Here is an 18,170-nt window from a genome sequence, read left to right as displayed (position 1 = left end):
ATCGTCTCTGTGTAAAACACAAAAACATGAATTTGTGAAAACAGGGACATGCACATTACATGTTCAGTCTATAGGCACACAGTTTTTCTTTGCAAAGTGACATCGCCATTTACTGGCCTGGCAGCATAATACAGCTTATAGTATCTTTGGACAGATGTCCTTCAAATAAGAATTATGCGGTCATGGTAATAAAAAAGCATTCAGTGATGATATAATTTTTCCCTTTAAAAGTAATAATAGTACATTTTAAAGAAAATTATCATTTTATTTTTAGATTACTTTTACTAACAGTTTTTAAAAATAAATTAAATGTTATTATTAATGTGATTTCTTAATCTTAAAATTCAAACCTCACAATGACTCTTTTTACTTTTTTACTTTTTTATTTTTTATCGTGACCACAGAGTTTTGGAGAAGCACTGCCATATTGTAACCCTCAAAAGTGCTGAATAATAACTGTTTAGACGAGGAATGACTGGATCTAGTTGTAATTAATAAACTGTGAACATGTTTAACTTTCAATTTCACCATTGTCAGATGGACTTTCACTTTTCAACATTAAAACCTTTTAGACCAAAGGCCCTTTCACACAGCAATCCAGGTAAATTACCGTAAAACTACCTAAATGACTTTACAGGTAATTACACAAATATGCTGTTCACACAAACAACACCGTTCTGGCTTTTTACCGTTCTGGGACCATTCACACATCTGCACCAAAATACCACTCTTACCGGTAATCTTCATTCTGCGTTCACACACGGCATAATACTGGATTTACTGGTAATGCTAGAACTTCCCGTAAAGTAGTTTGTAAATTGCCAGAATCGATTTACCGGTATTTTTGAAAAGGACTGTTCACACATGATCTGGTAATTTACAGCTAGTTTACCTGTAAAGATTGTATGTGTGATAGGGGTTAAAGTGTAATTCTTTTAGACAAGCCATTATCATGCCAACATTTGACTGCATACAGTTTCCCTTATCATAATGTTTCTATGTCCTGTTTTGTTTGAACAGATCTCACGTGTTTGCCATTTACTGGCATAAATTGACCATGATGTTTACCATTCTTGTCCAACAGTCTCACTGCTCTGAATTTATGGCTTTTCTTGAGCTATGCAGTACAAGTTGCATTGCACTTCTCCTCTATTTATGTGGAACATTTTTAATGAATTTGAGTCTGATTAGATGATGCTTTCCTTTAAGTGCTCACAAGCATATTGAGAACTGATCCAATGCTCTTTGTGTGTTTATCTGACAGGGTTTCCCGGTGGAAAAGGTCAGAGATGTGCTGTCTCGGGTGCCAATGGCACAGAAGTTTGCTAAATACTGGATCTGCCAGGCCAGACTAATGGAAAGAGAAGGAAACCTGGAGGTCCTGCCCATGTTCCAGGAGGCCATCCGTGAAGTGAGAGAGGTCAGTCTCTCTTTATCTCTCAAACATGCACACTCTTTTTAAAAAAAATTTTTTATTGATGGTATTTTCTTTTGCTTGTTGCTTTTTTGTTTTAGTCTGATAATCTGAGAAGCCTCTGAAGAGTTGAAAAGAAAAATAGACATAGTAGGGATGCTCATAATTAACTGTTTAACCGTTAACTGACAGTAAGAATTTTGACAGATTAACTCTGTCGGTTAAATCGTTTAAAAAGTATAATTTAAGATTTTTGTGAAAACGCTTGCTGCATGGTTAAAAAAATATGCTATACATATAAAATAGTTTTTTTGAGAGAAAATAAACAATTTGCAAATAAGTTGTATTTTATTATTGCATTGATGTAAAATATGGGTAAGTAATGCAAAATGTTTACACACTTCATAATAAATCCTTTTGATTTGAACAGTATTCAGAACAAAACAGGAATGAAAAATAAAGGTAACTATATAAATGCCAAAGCGAATTAATTTAAAGCAGAACTGAAACAGAAATGCGCGCAAGTCTCACAGCTAGTCTTACGTGAGTCTGCATTCATTGCGCCGTGGAATTACATTTTTCAATGAGAGACGGTAGCGGTAACTCTAGTGTACTTTGGACGGGTGCGGGCAATCTGACAATAGCCCAGCCGCTCCCAACATCCTTTGACAACAGCATATTCATGCCTGAACTTGAAATTAACAAAACTTTCTGAGTTCACAGAAGCACTGTAGGTGCGTGTTGTGATGATGTGTGAATCCTAATGTTTATGTTTATGCTGCTATTTGTGCATTTAAAACAAAACTTTTGTTACTTTATTGGGTCACAGACACTTTATTAATTCTAATTTAATTTAATTCTAGTTTAACATAATCTTGTCGGTTAATGGTAAAAATGATTGGTTAACGATCTTCGGTTGTCGTTTAGGGGGGAAATTACTAGGGCTGGACCCGAATATTCGTTCGGTGGGTTGGTATTCGATTTGAAAATTTGATATTCGAATATTTTTTTTATTTTTTTTTATACAATTATCTTCTATAGCCTTGCCAATTTTAATAGGATGGATAGTTGAAGGAACCCAACCTCGTTATACTTAATAAATATATTTGCTGCCTCTTGGCCTACTAAAGTGTTCCTGCAACGGGAGTGTTCTCTGGCTAGAGCGCAGAACAGCGGAGTTTGTATGGACAGAAGTGCATGCCTGAGCTTGTATTTTGGGTTAAGCTGCGTTGCTTTGACATTGTGGAAAATAGAATAATAGAAACAAAATGTATTACGTTTTTTACCCGTTATTATCAATCTAAATTAATCTCGTTTTTAATTTAACTTAATTTCGTTTTTCTTTATTTAAATTTCATTTTTCTTTATTTAAATCTACCCTGTGTCAGTAATTTGTTTGTCAGAAAAATATTAGACTACCTTATTAAAAGTATTGCTTAAGTTAACAGACCTGTGTGTGTGTTACGTGCGAGTGTATTTACTTTGTGTTGTTCATGGGGAAGATGTGTTTAATATCACTAGTGCAGTGTCCGTTCTCGGAGCATATAAGCCCTGCCCGTGTGAGGTGTGCCGCTTCCCACTCGCGTTGTTCTGTAGTTTATTAATTCTGAACTTGGCGCGTCTCGCGTGTCTATCTATATTGCACCAAATGCGACACTGCACTCCCTTGTGAAGTCGATTGGATGAACGGTTCTTGAAATAATCAAAATGCAAACGGACAGACAGACAGACACATAGAGAATACTGCCTTTATTAGAGAGAAGAATATGTTCAGCCCCCTCTCTCCGAAGCTTCGAATATTCGATGTTAATTACTACCGAAGCTTCGAAGCTCCAAAAATGGTATTCGGACCAGACCTAGAAATTCCGAAATTAACATTGAGCCAGTCATTGTTTTGTTAGTATTTTGAAATTAGCTAATTCCAGTTACGCATGTGCATGAGTAACAGACTTGATTTCACTTCATGTGATTTTTCTCAACAGCCAGTTGGATGAACTACGAACTGTGGTTTTTGAGCCAGTCATCATTTTCTTAGTATTTTGAAATGAGCTAATTCCAGTTACGCATGTGCATGAGTAACAGACTTGTTTTCACTTAATGTGATTTTTCTCAACAGCCTGTGGATGAACTACGATCTGTGGTTTTTGAGATCCTTAAAAAGAGTCAGATTCAAGGTAAAGTGGGAGAATGAGTAATCCATATTTCTGCCATACAGTCACTTACAATACATGTTTTTGCAATTACTTGGGTTTGGATTAGGTGTGGATTATTAGTGTACACTATGGGTTAAAAGTTTAAAATAAATTAATTATATAAATAATTATGGAAATAACTAATATGTTCATGTTTTTAAAAGAAGCCTCATGCTCACCAAGGCTGTTTTTCTTTCATAAAAAACAGTGTTTCGTGAAATATTATTACAAATTAAAATATATATTAAAATATATTTTAAGTTGTAATTGATTCCTTGTGATGGCAAAGCTGAATTTTCAGATTCATTACTCCAGTCTTCAGTGTCATATGATACTTCAGAAATCATTTACATTTATTCATTTAGCAAATGCTTTTATTCAAAGCGACATACAGTTGAGGTATACAAGAAACAATTCATCTTAAGAAGGCAATAAATGCAAGAAGTGCCAATAGTACAAGCCGGAAGCTAGTTATTTTAGTTAATAAAGTTTTAAATATGGATATTTTTCTTTCACAAACACATCGCTTTACTTCAGAAGGCCTTTATTAATAGGGCTGGGTATTGACACAAATTTCTAAATTCGATTCGATTACGATTCACAAGCTTGCGATTCGATTTCGATTCAATTTTGATTATTTTGGATATCAGGTACAATACATGGCAAATTTTCTCAAGAAAAACAAATCTCTTAACTAATGCTGTAAACTGTGGGAGTCAGTTGTAGCCTATAGGCTTCATTAGCCTACTATAATATTGAAGGTAAAAATTAACTGATATGTATACAAACACTTAAATTACACTTTTATTTATTTTTATAATAATAAAGTTATATGAAATATAAACATTTAAATGGTGGCTGTCATAAAAACCTGCCAGATTTATTCAAACATGCATTCAAAATTTAAGAACATTACAATTTTTTATGAATATGTAATATGGTGCATATATTTAGCAAAATGCTCCTCTCTAGAGTTAATTTTTCTAGCTGACTAACGAGTCTATGGTCACTGGAAATGGTTTTTCTGAGGTAAATGTGACGTTACATGACATTGTTTACAAGCTGATTTACTGACGTCTTTCCACGGTTGAAACACTGATCGAGCAATTCCATGTCACATGATACGGAATTCAATAAGTTGTACTCTATCTTTTAACATACTTTCAGACGCTCATTCATGTTTATTTTGCGCGGTAACTGGTGTCACGTGCGCTCCACACTGCTTCTCTAGAGCTGAGCTGCGCCAGAGCGATCTCACGCCACAGCGCCAAAACGGTATTTATGTTTTTGAATTTCGTTAGAAAATGGACGTAATTTGAAATCTGAGACTTTGTTTTATATCAATAGTAACAAAGCACAAAGATTATTGCTATTTATTGGATGGGATGCGCGCTACAATGTTACATTCATTCATCAACTGAAAACAGGATGACTAATCGATTCAATCTTGGGATTTAAGAATCGATATCGGTTCGTAAAAATGAGAATCGATTAAAATCGAGAAATCGATATTTTTTACCCAGCCCTATTTATTACACGATCGCTTTATATGATGAACATTTAATTTTAGGCTTTTATTCACAAACATTGATCAGCGAACATGAACAGAAGCTCAACCAAACCTGCCTGACGCACAAGAACAAACCTCACTAGTTCTTGCTGAAGCTCATACGTGCTGCGTAACACGAGAATGAACCTCATTGGTTTTCGCACGTCAAGCGAACATGCTTGAGCTTTCGTTTACCACAACTGATGTGTGCATTGATGAATGTTTATAGGTGACTAAATTAAATCTGTTCGTCATATAAAGTGATCGTGTCTCTTTAGAAAATGTGTCTAAACCGCTCAATTCATATGGATTAGTTTTACAATCTCTTTATGAACTTTTTGAAGTGTCAAAGTGGTAGTTGAGTAGCTGTCAATGGAGGGACAGAAAGCTCTTAGATTTTATTAAAATTTGTAATAACTTTTATTAAGATGAACGAAAGTCTTACGGGTTTGGAACGACATGAGGGTGAGGAAATTACAGAATTTTCTGTTTTTTGGTGAACTAACCCTTCAATATTTTTGTGGAAAACGTGAAACAACCATGTGGGGGTAGAAGAAAGAAATTATTCAGCAAGAATGGATTCCATTGATTCAAAGTGTCAGTAATTTATAATGTTACAAAAGATTTCAAATAAATGCTGTTATTTTTAACTATCTATTCATCAAAAAATCCTGGAAAAACAATTATTTTTAACTGAGCTCTGATAATAACTAAGAACCAAATCAGCATATTAGAATGATTTCTGAAGGATCATGTGACACTGAAGACTGGAGTGTTGATGCTGAAAATTCAGCTTTGACATCACAGGAATAAATAACATTACTGCTTTACAATATTTTAAAAAGTAAATACAGCCTTGGTGAGCATAAGAGACTTCTTTCAACAACAACAAAAAAAAAGTATTAAAAAATGCAATAATTATTCCCTTTCAAGTTCACACAGGTCCTATTATTAACCTTCTTTAACTATGGACATGTCACAAACAAAGTATACGTGTATATATATATTTTATTTATTTTTTCATTTTGAACAGTGTATATAATGTTTTATCATTGAAAGTAACTTAAAATGAGTGCTATCTTTTTAAATACCACTCAGTTTGATTTTTATCTACTTTATCTATTATCTAAAATTCATGCATTTTTATATGTGGTTTAAGTGTCCAAATAGTTTATAGAATCCTCCATATTAATATGGTTTATTCTAAAATTTCAAGCACATTATACATGTTTTGTCACATTTCTGTCAACATTTCTTAGAACAAAACGTGAACTGTGTTTTGTGTAGTTTTGCTGGAGGCTGCTTTTGTTTCACTATGGCCAAAGATATGTGGACATGACGTTTCAAAATAATGGATTTGGCTATTCCAGTCATAACTGTGAGGACAAATATTAATGCCACACCATACAATAAAGTTCTATTGAATTCTTTCAACCCGGCATGACAATTCATAGTTTTCCATCACATGACTGGCACCGAGACCTGGAGGGCAAAACATCCATAGAACTGCAGCACAGGACTGTAAATTGTCCATCTGTTTCAAGCATTTAGATCACCTCTCAAAAAGAAGAAAAACAAATAAATGGGAACAAACTGCAAGTAATGGGCACTTGCAATCACCATGTGAAATTTTTTTAATGTTGCTTACAGTGTTTTTAGTAGGCTACCTTTATTGCTCGTTTCCACTGAGCGGTACGATACGGTTGGGGTCGGTAAACCATGAATCGGCTAGCGTTTCCACTGCCAACAGTACCCTTACTTGATAGGCGTGGTGTAGCCTATGCCGGAAAGAAGCGATCGACGTCATTTTCGTGCGAAGAAGAAAGCGACATAAACAACAATGGATGACATACAGCAGATCTTGTTCTTGCTTCTCGGCATATTTGTCACAAAAAGCCAAGCGCCGACATTAGGCGTTTCTCAATAGCAAGTACGCAAAGTACGGACTTGCCAAGTCCAGCTCAGGAGAATGACTCCCGAGGACGCGAGTCCGGTAATCCTGCAAATGGAACAGCGCGTTCTTGAAAGCGTCACTCAGCTCGCTCTGCTACTCCGGTTATCTCTCTATGTACATTTTAGGCAACAATAAAACGAAATATGTTATAAAACACCACACTGCCTCTTTACGTTTTCATTTAAAGAAATCTTAAACATTATAGCCACACAAATGTGGTTCAGGCAACGCGTATTGATTATATTCACTGCATGTAACGTTAGCCTATTTATAACAAAAAATTTATAACAGTTTTATCAATAATAGCCATTATAAAATTATAAGTAAAAAGTACAAGAAGCTATACAATAAGAAATAAAGCAAACAATTCATTCAAACATACAAAGTCAGCGCTCTAGTCTAACGTTACAACGGTAAAGTTAAGTAGCCTAAATATAAAGTTATGAAATTTCACTTTGCCCTCAGTTTGGCCAGGGAACAAATTATAGATTCACAAGACCAAAGATCGCCCGTTAGGTCTACACAAGACGAATTATATCTCATGTTTAACCACTACAGAGACGTCAGAGTCAGCGGCAAACGTCAGAAGGACCAGCCGAGGAAAGGCTGTTCCAGGCGGGGTACATGAGCGCCGAGCGCCCGGTGATTGCCTGGATCTCACAACCTGGATCAAATTTTCATAAATCTTTATAAATAAATCACAGATTTGAGCTTTAAACAACTACATTCTCGCCTGAAAAACTCTTAAATGTACATTTCGTGACACAGTAACAGTAGTATTATATTTAAACTGTATATTAAAAAATGGCGCTGCTTATGTTGTCATTCCCCTTGTAACACCCGCAAGTGGCGATTCTCTGTCAACCAATCAACGTTCTGCAGTGAGTCTAGCTCCACCCTTTAGTACCGTACCACTGTGCTAGGTACCACAACGGAAGGGTACCCAAAAAGTGGTACGGTACGGTTCGGCTTTTTGGTACCATTCACAACTTTTGACAGTGGAAACGGAAATAAATGCGTACCGTACTGCTCAGTGGAAACAAGCCATTAGTGATGTTGATGCATACTATATAGAAGTAAGAATATGAGCCCAGAATATGAATCCTTTGTGTTAATAAAACAAATCTCACCATGTTTTAAATCATTCAGGTATGTCTCCGATGCCAAAAGAGCCTGAATCGGTAGAGACTAGGATGCATGATGAACAGGAAGTCGGTGACGTCATGTGTACCCCAAAACCTGTAGGGGCCCTCATATGTGGAATGAGGGGAGACTCGTCTGTCGTCAAATATAAAATTACAGCCACCCCAGGGTACGACACTCACACACTCCAACTTGAATTTGAATAAACTTGATCTCATGTGCACTGTTGCCTAAATATTCTTTGGAATAAGTAGCATAATGTTAGGACTGTTATAGATGTAAAATTCTTTGATGTAAGTGTCTTTTTTGTATTAAAAAATAATAGTAACACTTTACAATAAGGTTCATTAGTTAACTACTTTAGTTAACATGAATTTAGAATGAACAATACTACTTCAGCATTTATTAATCTTAGTTAATATGAATTTCAACATTTACTTATACATTATTAAAAAACAAAGGTTGTATTTGTTAACATTAGTTAATGCACTGTGAACTAACATTAATAAAGAGCAATAAATACTGTAAAAAATGTATTGCTCATTGTTAGTTCGTGTTAGTTAATACATTAACTAATGTTTGCTAATGAACCTTATTGTTAAAGGTATAGCGGAGGATCTTTCCAAATTTTAGATAAGACCCGCCCTCTCCACTTTTTGAAAAGTTTGATTGATTCACTAGAATGATTGACAATTAGGAGGACCAATAGTTACCCACCAGGAAGTAAAACATCCTCCGCTATACCTTTAAGTGTTACCAAAATAATAATAAATTGAAATATTTTGAATCATATATTAACTTCTTTATAGTACCAGTAAAACTTTGAATACAACTCCTCTTTCTTTATTAATACAATTTTCCACATTTAAAATAATTGTAATAATCAAATATAACATTGTACAAACCATGAAATTACAATAAATTACATTTTTACAAGATAACAGCTTATATTTGTCTAAAAAAAAACATTAAACTAACATTTAAACATGAGCCTTAAAGGGATACTTCACAGTTTTTTCATATTAAACTATGTTATTCCCTTAACTAAGACGAGTTGATGCCTCTCTCGTCTCAGTGCGTGCACTCAATCGCTCTGGTGCCCGGCGACACTTTGATAGCACAGCTTTGCCTAGTTCATTCATTAGGACCCAAAAAGAGATGAAGTTAGAAGCGACCAAACACCTCCACGTTTTCCCTATTTAAATACAGTTACACGAGTAGTTACACGACCAAGTATGGTGACACAAAATAAAACGTGGCGTTGTATGGCGGAATAGCACTTGGGACTCGGGAGCACTTCGACTCGGCGCAGTAAAAAGTCACTTCTGAAAAATCCTCTCCCTCTCACTTCTGTCATTAGAACCAAAGTGACTTTTTACTGCGCCGAGTCGAAGTGCTCCCGAGTCCCAAGTGCTATTCCGCCATACATTATAGTTATCCTTTTTACCCGCTTAGAAAAGCGCCACGTTTTATTTTGTGTCACCATACTTGGTCGTGTAACTACTCGTGTAACTGTATTTAAATAGGGAAAACGTCGAGGTGTTTGGTCGCTTCTAACTTCATCTCTGTTTGGGTCCTAATGAATGAACTAGGCTAAGCTGTGCTATCAAAGTGTTGCTGTGCGCCAGAGCGATTGAGTGCACACACTGAGACGAGAGAGGTATCAACTCGTCTTAGTTAAGGGAATAACATAGTTTAATATGAAAAAATGGTCAAGTATCCCTTGTAATGGATTTTTTCCTATATCTGACTATCTGGGTCTCGTCTACAAATCGACGTCCCCCTTTAACGTCTACTGTCGACGTTTAGTCTATCTGGGTCTCGTCTACAAATCGACGTCCCCACTCAATATCTGGGTCTCGTCTACAAATCGACGTCCCCACTCAATAAGTCACCTAGTCTAACTTGTTTTCCCTTACTAACTAGTCTTCTTGCTGCGCAGCATAAATAATAAACGAGACAGACTTCAGTAAATGTCCCTCAGATGGTTTATTCAAACGGCCGGGAGTTCTCGAGCAATACTCAGAGAATCTCGACCCAACATAAGAATACAGTAGGCTTTATAGGGCTAGACACATCAAAATAGAATCATCATGACTAACATGTCATGCGCTATCAATATGATTGGTTAAATTGTTTAAAGCAAGCCCCCCCCTTTCATTACCCTTTGTTAGCTACATCAGCAAAATATCAAAAACATTGTAAGGGGTTAATATTTCAGTCAATCATTTCACAATACAGTCAAAATAAACAGGACATTGAGTCCTTTTTCAAAGTCCCAATCGACCAAGGTTACATTGAGTCAAAAGTTTGTTAGAAGGTTAGATTATATCGAAAGTTTGTCTGGTGGCTACATCCTAAATAAAAGGAAGTAAAAGTTATCCTGTTTTATTGTTAGATCTGGAATGCAAAGTTAGTCACCATCAGACATAAAAATGGGAAGTGTAATAAACAGTTTATCATAAGATGAAAACCTAAGTTCAGATTTTCATGGTTAGTAACATAATTAATCTTATCTAATTAATATCCACTGCACCCTTTAATATGATTAGACTGTGATATTAATATATGGTGTTTTTTGTCTGTAAAATACAACTCCACATCAACATGATAATAGCATGGACTAAATAATTAATATTGGTTCATCAAAATGAGAATCGATTACATTTGAGAAATGTATATTTTCAACCCAGCCCTACTAGTACAAATATTGAATACAGGAAATGAACATATTTCCCAAAAGTCCAGCTCCGAAAAGTAGGCCAGGATGATTGTCTGTTCTTTTTCCCGCAAGAAATTAAGTTATGTCTAATAACTTTGTATTTTCTTGTGCAATTTAAGGGGGAAAATGAGTCAGCAGGGAGCAGAACCAGGACATGTAGACGGACACGAAATCCGTTTCTTTACCCCAGTGCGACGTTCAGTGCGGATTGAGAAATCTTCTCTGCGTTATCCAACAGCCTTGCGGGAACATGACCCCTGTGTGACCTCTCTTTGTGACCTTGCAGGTGAGAGTAAGGAAGAGGTCGAAGGTTACACACAACCCCAGAGCTCTCCTGTGTATGTGTACCGGGAGAATGAAGCACTGAGCGACCATGTTCAAGTTAAACTTGTTTATCCAGAGGAGGTTGAAACATTATAATGTTTGTTAAAATGCAGTGACCTTCATTTCCCACCTGGAAGCCAAGAATTGTTTTTGTTTTAATTAAATTTGTACTATTTGTTTGTAAAATGTATTTTGTACTATGATGCACATTTAGACAGGCTCATGGCTTATTTTTGCTAGGTTTTAGCCAGACCTTGGGCTTTGACTCTCTCTTTATACTGGTTAGATGTTACCTAATTGGATCATATCTTTGTTGCTATGATGAATTTCAACATTAAGCATTGCTGTATGAAAAATAAATAAATACATTGTCTATATTCTTTCTGCAAAAGATTCAACAGAAAAGTCAATATTATTTAGTTAATCAGTGATTTAAGTCAAACCTATCCTTATAACTTAATTTATGGATTAGCCTCAATCTCTTATGCATGTCTGAGCAATAGCACACATGATTTTTTTTTTTAAGTGTAAGAAATTGGATTTTACATGATAAATAAACCATATTTAAGTCCCTGATGCTATAATTTTGTTCCATGAAGCTGCAGAATTATAGATGAGATGGATGGATGGCTATTGATGTTCTACAATCTGAGCAAACAAAATCTCTTTTTCTTTATAAAATCTTGAAATGTAAATGTTTTCTGTTGATTGGCAGAACACTTTGTGAGGTTTTTAGGTTAGTGAAACTTTAAAGAAATTGAAGTTCATGTGCTACTGAGTATTTGCTTTTCTTGGTTCAGTTAAAGGTCAGTCAATACAAGTAGTGGCTTTAGATATGAGTAGAATGTCTCAGTTGTTACTTAAGGAACTATTGCGTATATTCACAGGACAATGTCTAGTAATCTGAGGGTATATTTCAACCAATTTTTTTTTAATCTTTCATCATTTACATCTCTCATTTAAAAAAAACTGTTGACAGCAAATCAAGTCACTTTTATTTATATAGCGCTTTTTACAATACAGATTGTGTCAAAGCAGCTTCACAGTGATAACATGAAAATAATATAACAAAGTTTGTTTCTAGAAGAAAGTTGCATCATCGTCCACCTTAAGTAAGGCAGATAAATAATATTGTTGAATATTAAATGTCCCCAACTAAACAAGCCAAAAGCCAAGGCAACAATGTCAAGGAACCAAAACTCAATCAGGTGACAGAATGGAGAAAAAAACCTTGGGAGAACCCAGGCTCAGTCAGGGACCAGTTCTCTGGCCGACGAGCGAACAGTGTATGATTATGACCCAGGCAGCATTACAGGTCAGAAGTCAGATTGGATTAGCCTGGGAAAACCCAGACAACTTCCGGCAAATTTAGATTTGCTCTGCAAGTAGTCTGGCAAAGAGCTCATTCAAGCCCATTTCTAATCCGTCGAAATCGCGGCACCAATCAGAAACGTTGAGGCGGGCTTTACAAGATGACGATCGCTCTGATTGGTTTTAGGTCTATCCAATTGCGCCCAGAGGCATTTGAGCGACGTCCGTTGGTGAAGTGCAGCAACTTTTAAATGCATTATTATATTCAAATTGCAAACACATGAGGACAGTCTCCATGAAAGACCCACGTGCTACTACATTTCTCTCCGAAACGGTAGGAAATGAAATTAGATTTAATAGAGGATTTTAACTGTGACAAGATGATTGACAGGGCAGTTTACGTGACAGGATGCACGCGACAGATCCGTCCGATAAAGATGACGAAGTAGTATGTCCCAAAGCTTGCCTACTTTTTTGCTACACATTCAAAAGTAAATACCTTTTCTTTACAAAAAGGGTACATACTTTTATGGCGTAGTGTAACTTAGGCGAATTGGGACGCAGCATATGGCTTTACAAGATGACGATCGCTCTGATTTTTAGGTCTATCCAATTGCGCCCAGAGGCATTTGAGCGACGTCCGTTGGTGACGCCCCTTTGGAAATGAGTTATTAATGAAGCTTTGCCAGACCATAACTCAGTTACTACTGAGAATGGTCTGGTTTTAACCAGGCTAAGATTGGATCAGAACATTCAGAATATTATCCAGTTCCATCGGGTTGGAATTCGGAGTCATCACTCCGGTATGAAGACGACTTTGTTGAGGATCAGTGCCGATGGCTGTCGTGTCGATGAGGCCTTCACATGGTTGATGAGGCTGGCACTTCAGGGATGCGTCATGGATGAGTCCAGGCGCAGGTCCACCATCTGATCCGGATACGTCCCAGATCCGGCTGACTTCTGTAAACCTTGGAATAAACAGAAAGACTAACATTAGCGTAGATGCCAGACTTATGATGTGACGAGTACATCAGGTGTTATAGGAAGAGTCCCCGGTTCCGGCTGACCTAATCTATGCAGCATAATAATCATTTAACTGATTTGAATAATAGAAATGTATAATGTTCTATATGAATGCCAGGTAAATGAGATGCATTTTTAGTCTAGATTTAAACTGAGAGTGTCTGCTTCCCAGACAATGTTAGGAAGACTGTCCCAAAGTTTGTGCTAAATAGGAGAAGGATCTACCGCCTGCAGTTGATTTTGATGATCAACTGGCCAGAATTTTGAGATCGCAGTAGACGTGAAGGACTAATGCGTTGAGAGCTCGCTCAAGTACTGGGGAGCTAAACCATTTAGTGCTTTGTAAGTAATCAGCAATATTTGTAAATGTATACGGTGTTTAATAGGGAGCCAGTGCAGTGTTGACAGAACCAACTGGACTTGGCGTGCAGACGGTGCAGGGCCACCACCCATAATAGCATTACAATAATCATGAATGCATGAATCACTGTTCCACATTCAGTCATTGAAAGCATGTCGTAATTTAGATATATTTTTAAGATGGAAGAATGCGGTTTTACAGATGCAAGAAATGTGAACTTGTGATCGATGAGACATTTCTTCATTTACTGCTACAAACTAATAACAGTCAGATAAGTATGATTTCGACCATGCTAGTGCAATTCCACAAATGCCAACATCATTTTCGAGTCTATTCAAAAGAATGTTGTGGTCGATGGTATCAAATGCACCACTAAGAGAGATACAACCATAATCAGATGATAAGAGCAAATCATTTGTAACTGAGAGCAGTCTCAGTACTATGGGACGGTCTGAATACTGACTGAAAATCCTCGCATATATCATTTCTTTCTAAAAAGGAACAGTTGTGAGGAGACTGCCTTTTCTATTAATTGTGACAGAGAAGGTAGATTCGAGATCGGCCTGTAATTGACTAATTCTTTAAGATCAAGTTGCGTTTTTTTAGTAAGAGGTTTAATAATAGCCGGTACATATCCTAATGACAAAGATGAATTCATGATATTAAGAAGAGGATCTATGACCTCTGGAAGCATCTCTTTCAATAGCTTAGTTGGTATAAGGTCTAACATAAGTGTTGTTGATTTAGATGATTTAACGAGTTTAGAAAATTCTTCATCTCCTATAGCAAAGAATGAATTACATTGTTCCTCAAGGAGACTACAATGACTACAATGCACTGCCTGATGCGATACTGTCATCAATGCACTGCCTATGCGGTTGCATTATAATTTTCTCTCTAATATTATCAATCTTGTAAGTAAAGAAGTTAAAGTCATTACTGCTGTGCTGTTTGGAAACGTCTGGGCTTGTTAATTTAGCCACCGTTTCGAATAAATACCTAGGGTTGTGTTTGTTTTCTTCTAAAAGTGTTGAAAAATAAGCAGATCTAGCAGTTTTTAAGGCTTTTCTGTACGCAATCGTGCTCTCTTTCCACGAAATGCGAAAAACGTCTAATTTTGTTTTCTTCCAGCTACGCTTGGCTAAATTAAGTATACATGAGATTAAATAATGATCTGAGATGTCATCGCTCTGCTGCAGAATTTCAACGGCATCAACATTGGTTCCATGTGACAATATTAGATCTAGAGTATGATTACGATAATGAATAGGTCCTGACACGTGTTGTCTAACTCCAATAGAGTTAAGAATGTCTGTAAATGCCAATCCCAATGCATCTTTTTCGTTATCTACATGTATATTAAAATCACCAACAATTAGGACTTTATCTGCAGCCAGTTCTAACTCTGATAGAAAGACAGCAAATTCTTTGATAAAGTCTGTATGGTGTCCTGGTGGCCTGTGTACAGTAGCCAGCACAAATCTCAGACAGGATTTATCACTTACACTAGAACGTTACAGAAAGCACCATCACTTCAAAAAAATGATATGTGAAACTAGACTTCTGAGTAATACTGAAGATATTGCTATAAATTACAGCAACACCTCCTCCTTTTCATTTTAAACGAGCCTTTAACGAGAGCTTGTAATCTTGCGGGGTTGACTCATTTAAAGTAATGTAATTGTCTGGTTTTACCCAAGTTTCTGTCAAACACAGCACATCTAGGTTATGGTCTGTAATCATATCATTAACAAAGTGCTTTTGAAGAAAGGGATCGAATATTCAGCAACCCGAGCTTTATCATTTGTTCATCTGCATTATATTTGTTTTTTATTTGTTGAACATCAATCAAATGTATACCCTTAAATGGGTTTGGGAGTTTTTTGTATTTCATAGTTCGGGGAACAGACACAGTCTCTATGTGATGATATCTAGATGACAGAGTCTCTATGTGATGAGATTTATCTGACCTCAGTGACGTGAGACAGCAGAAGTCAGGATACTTAGTAGTATTATAGTTTTTCTCGATTGCTTAAACACTATAACCAGGCTTTTGAACTAAAATTTCAAAACCATAATGCCATTTATCAAAAAGCACACCCATATCCCTAACCTTTAAACACTATTCCCTGTTTTGACACGAGTCAGATTTGTTGAACTGTCACTGCAAAACTCTACACACAAATCCCTTCATTTCTCATTGCCTACACCATGTTGTCATTTAGAAAGCACTAGCATTCAATATTGTTCACTCAAGTCAGCACAGCTTCAGCTCAGTTAGCACACAATTACCCAAGTGGTAACACTAAGAGTAAAAATGTTATGCATCAATCAGAACCTTCAATAGATAGATAAAAGGGCCCAAATCAGTTTATTGAGTTTTGGAACAATGGATCCAGAAAGACATGAAGGAAGAGATCGAGGAGGGATCAGGAGGAGGAGGAGGAGGAAGGGCAAGGGCAAGAAGACTAGCAGTCTCAGATGAAATTCAAGTCACTAGTAGCCCATTTCTTTATCAATGGTATGACTATAAGGGAGGCTGGGCTACGAGTAAGGCCAAATTTGAGTCGCTTTACCGTCGCCTCGAGAACATTCAGGGAGGTGTGGTGGCAAACAAAATTATATCACTGAATAAAAGACAAACATTTCCAATAGTCTTTGATGAGGTGTATTTTCTTGCAAGATAAGGCCAGCAGTTGTACAGTCACACAGAGTGACACAGAGTGTGACAGTGAAGGGAGGGCATCCTTTCTCCTGTATAGTCTTGACTCCCAGAATGTTATCTTTCTCGGCAAATGATGGTATTTCAACCATATGTGGAACATTCTTGTTCAGACTTGTTCATCTTGTCTCCTTGAGTGGAGGCCCTCCTGTCACATACCAACATTCTTTACCATTCCAATACAATTCCATATTAGAATAAGGTTTGTGTGTGCTCTTTTACTGTCATATGATGGTCACACACATCTTAACTAAATATTACAGTTTTTCTCGATTGTTTACACACATTTTCTGAAAGCATGCCTCATATTCTCAGAACTCTACAAACAAATCCAAAAAAACACACACAATGGGCAAAACCCCTCAATTCTCCTGCAAAATGAAACTTTACATTCAAAACAATGTTATTTCTTCTCAAAATGGTATTTTGTTTTCAAATGACACACACAAACCATCATATGAATAGACATTTATAAGAACCAGTTGAACACTGATGTGCTCAATGTAAAACACTATGATGAAAACACTTCTTCTCCATTCATCATAATGACTTAGGCCTTTTTTTGTTCAGTGTTACACTTACTACAGACAGTACATACAGTGTGTTGTAAAATATTTGAGAATATTGTTTTTATACTCAGAACACACAAATACATGGTAACAAATATATTTTATTTTTCCCACAAAAACAATGTACACAGTGTACATCCCAACCAACACAAAGTTGTACATACAGTGGTCTACATACAAAACAACAGAAGAATTTACTGTATACAGTTACAGTAAAAAAAAAAAAAAATCCAATGTTGGCATCCATTGCTCCATTGAAGAGCTGACCTGTTGCCCTTTTATGCTAAAGCTCTGATTGCTAATTGTAAAACTGTGTGACGGGTGCTTGCCCATGTGATGAGTCAGTGTGCATATTTGAATGGCAGTGTGTTCCTTGTGAAAACAAGAGATTTTCTGCATGAAAATTGTGCCAAAAGCAGAGAATTGTGTGTAGTGTTTTGAAAAAAGTGTGTTTTAGAAGTACAATTTGAGTGTAAAGCAGGAATTGTGCTTGTAGTTTAGCAGGATTGGTTCAGGGGGTTGGTGAATGAGTTACATGTTGTGGTCATTGTGTCTCAAGTACCAGAAAATGTGTGTAAACAATCGAGAAAAACTGTAAAAAACAATTTAGAGGAGAGAGTAAAAAAAAGAGAAAAAAAGAGAGTAAAACAGGGAAAAAAATATTATTATTTGTGTGTGTGTGTGTGTGTGTGTGTGTGTGTGTGGGTGTGTGTGGGTGTGTGTGTGTGTGTGTGTGTGTGTGTGTGTGTGTGTGTGTGTGTTGTACTGTGTAGCACATGAATGAATAAAAAAGTGCCAATGTATCCATTGGCTGTGTCTTTTGTGTTCATCATGTGAATTTATTGCACCAGTGTGTTAGACTATGTTGTAGTGTGTGTGATTTTGA

General features: G+C 36.4%; 1 protein-coding gene across 2 annotated transcripts in view; it reads left to right on the top strand.

The window, feature by feature from the left end:
- Positions 1–18,170, top strand: part of ckap2l (cytoskeleton associated protein 2-like) — a 54,377-nt gene that overhangs the window by 4,734 nt on the left and 31,473 nt on the right. Inside the window, exons 6-9 of one of the 2 annotated variants that reach the window (XM_082170239.1) lie at positions 1,265–1,420; positions 3,531–3,588; positions 8,259–8,421; positions 11,094–11,874. In XM_082170239.1, coding sequence (XP_082026365.1) covers positions 1,265–1,420; positions 3,531–3,588; positions 8,259–8,421; positions 11,094–11,394 — 678 coding nt within the window. In that variant the 3' untranslated portion in view covers positions 11,395–11,874. Of the gene's footprint in view, positions 1–1,264; positions 1,421–3,530; positions 3,589–8,258; positions 8,422–11,093; positions 11,875–18,170 lie in introns of those variants that run through there. The other variant, XM_082170240.1, reaches the window with a different exon arrangement.

The sequence above is a fragment of the Leuciscus leuciscus genome (assembly GCF_965113295.1).
Source record: "Leuciscus leuciscus genome assembly, chromosome: 5".
NCBI lineage: Eukaryota > Metazoa > Chordata > Actinopteri > Cypriniformes > Leuciscidae > Leuciscus > Leuciscus leuciscus.
This window is presented reverse-complemented; position numbering and strand designations above follow the sequence as displayed.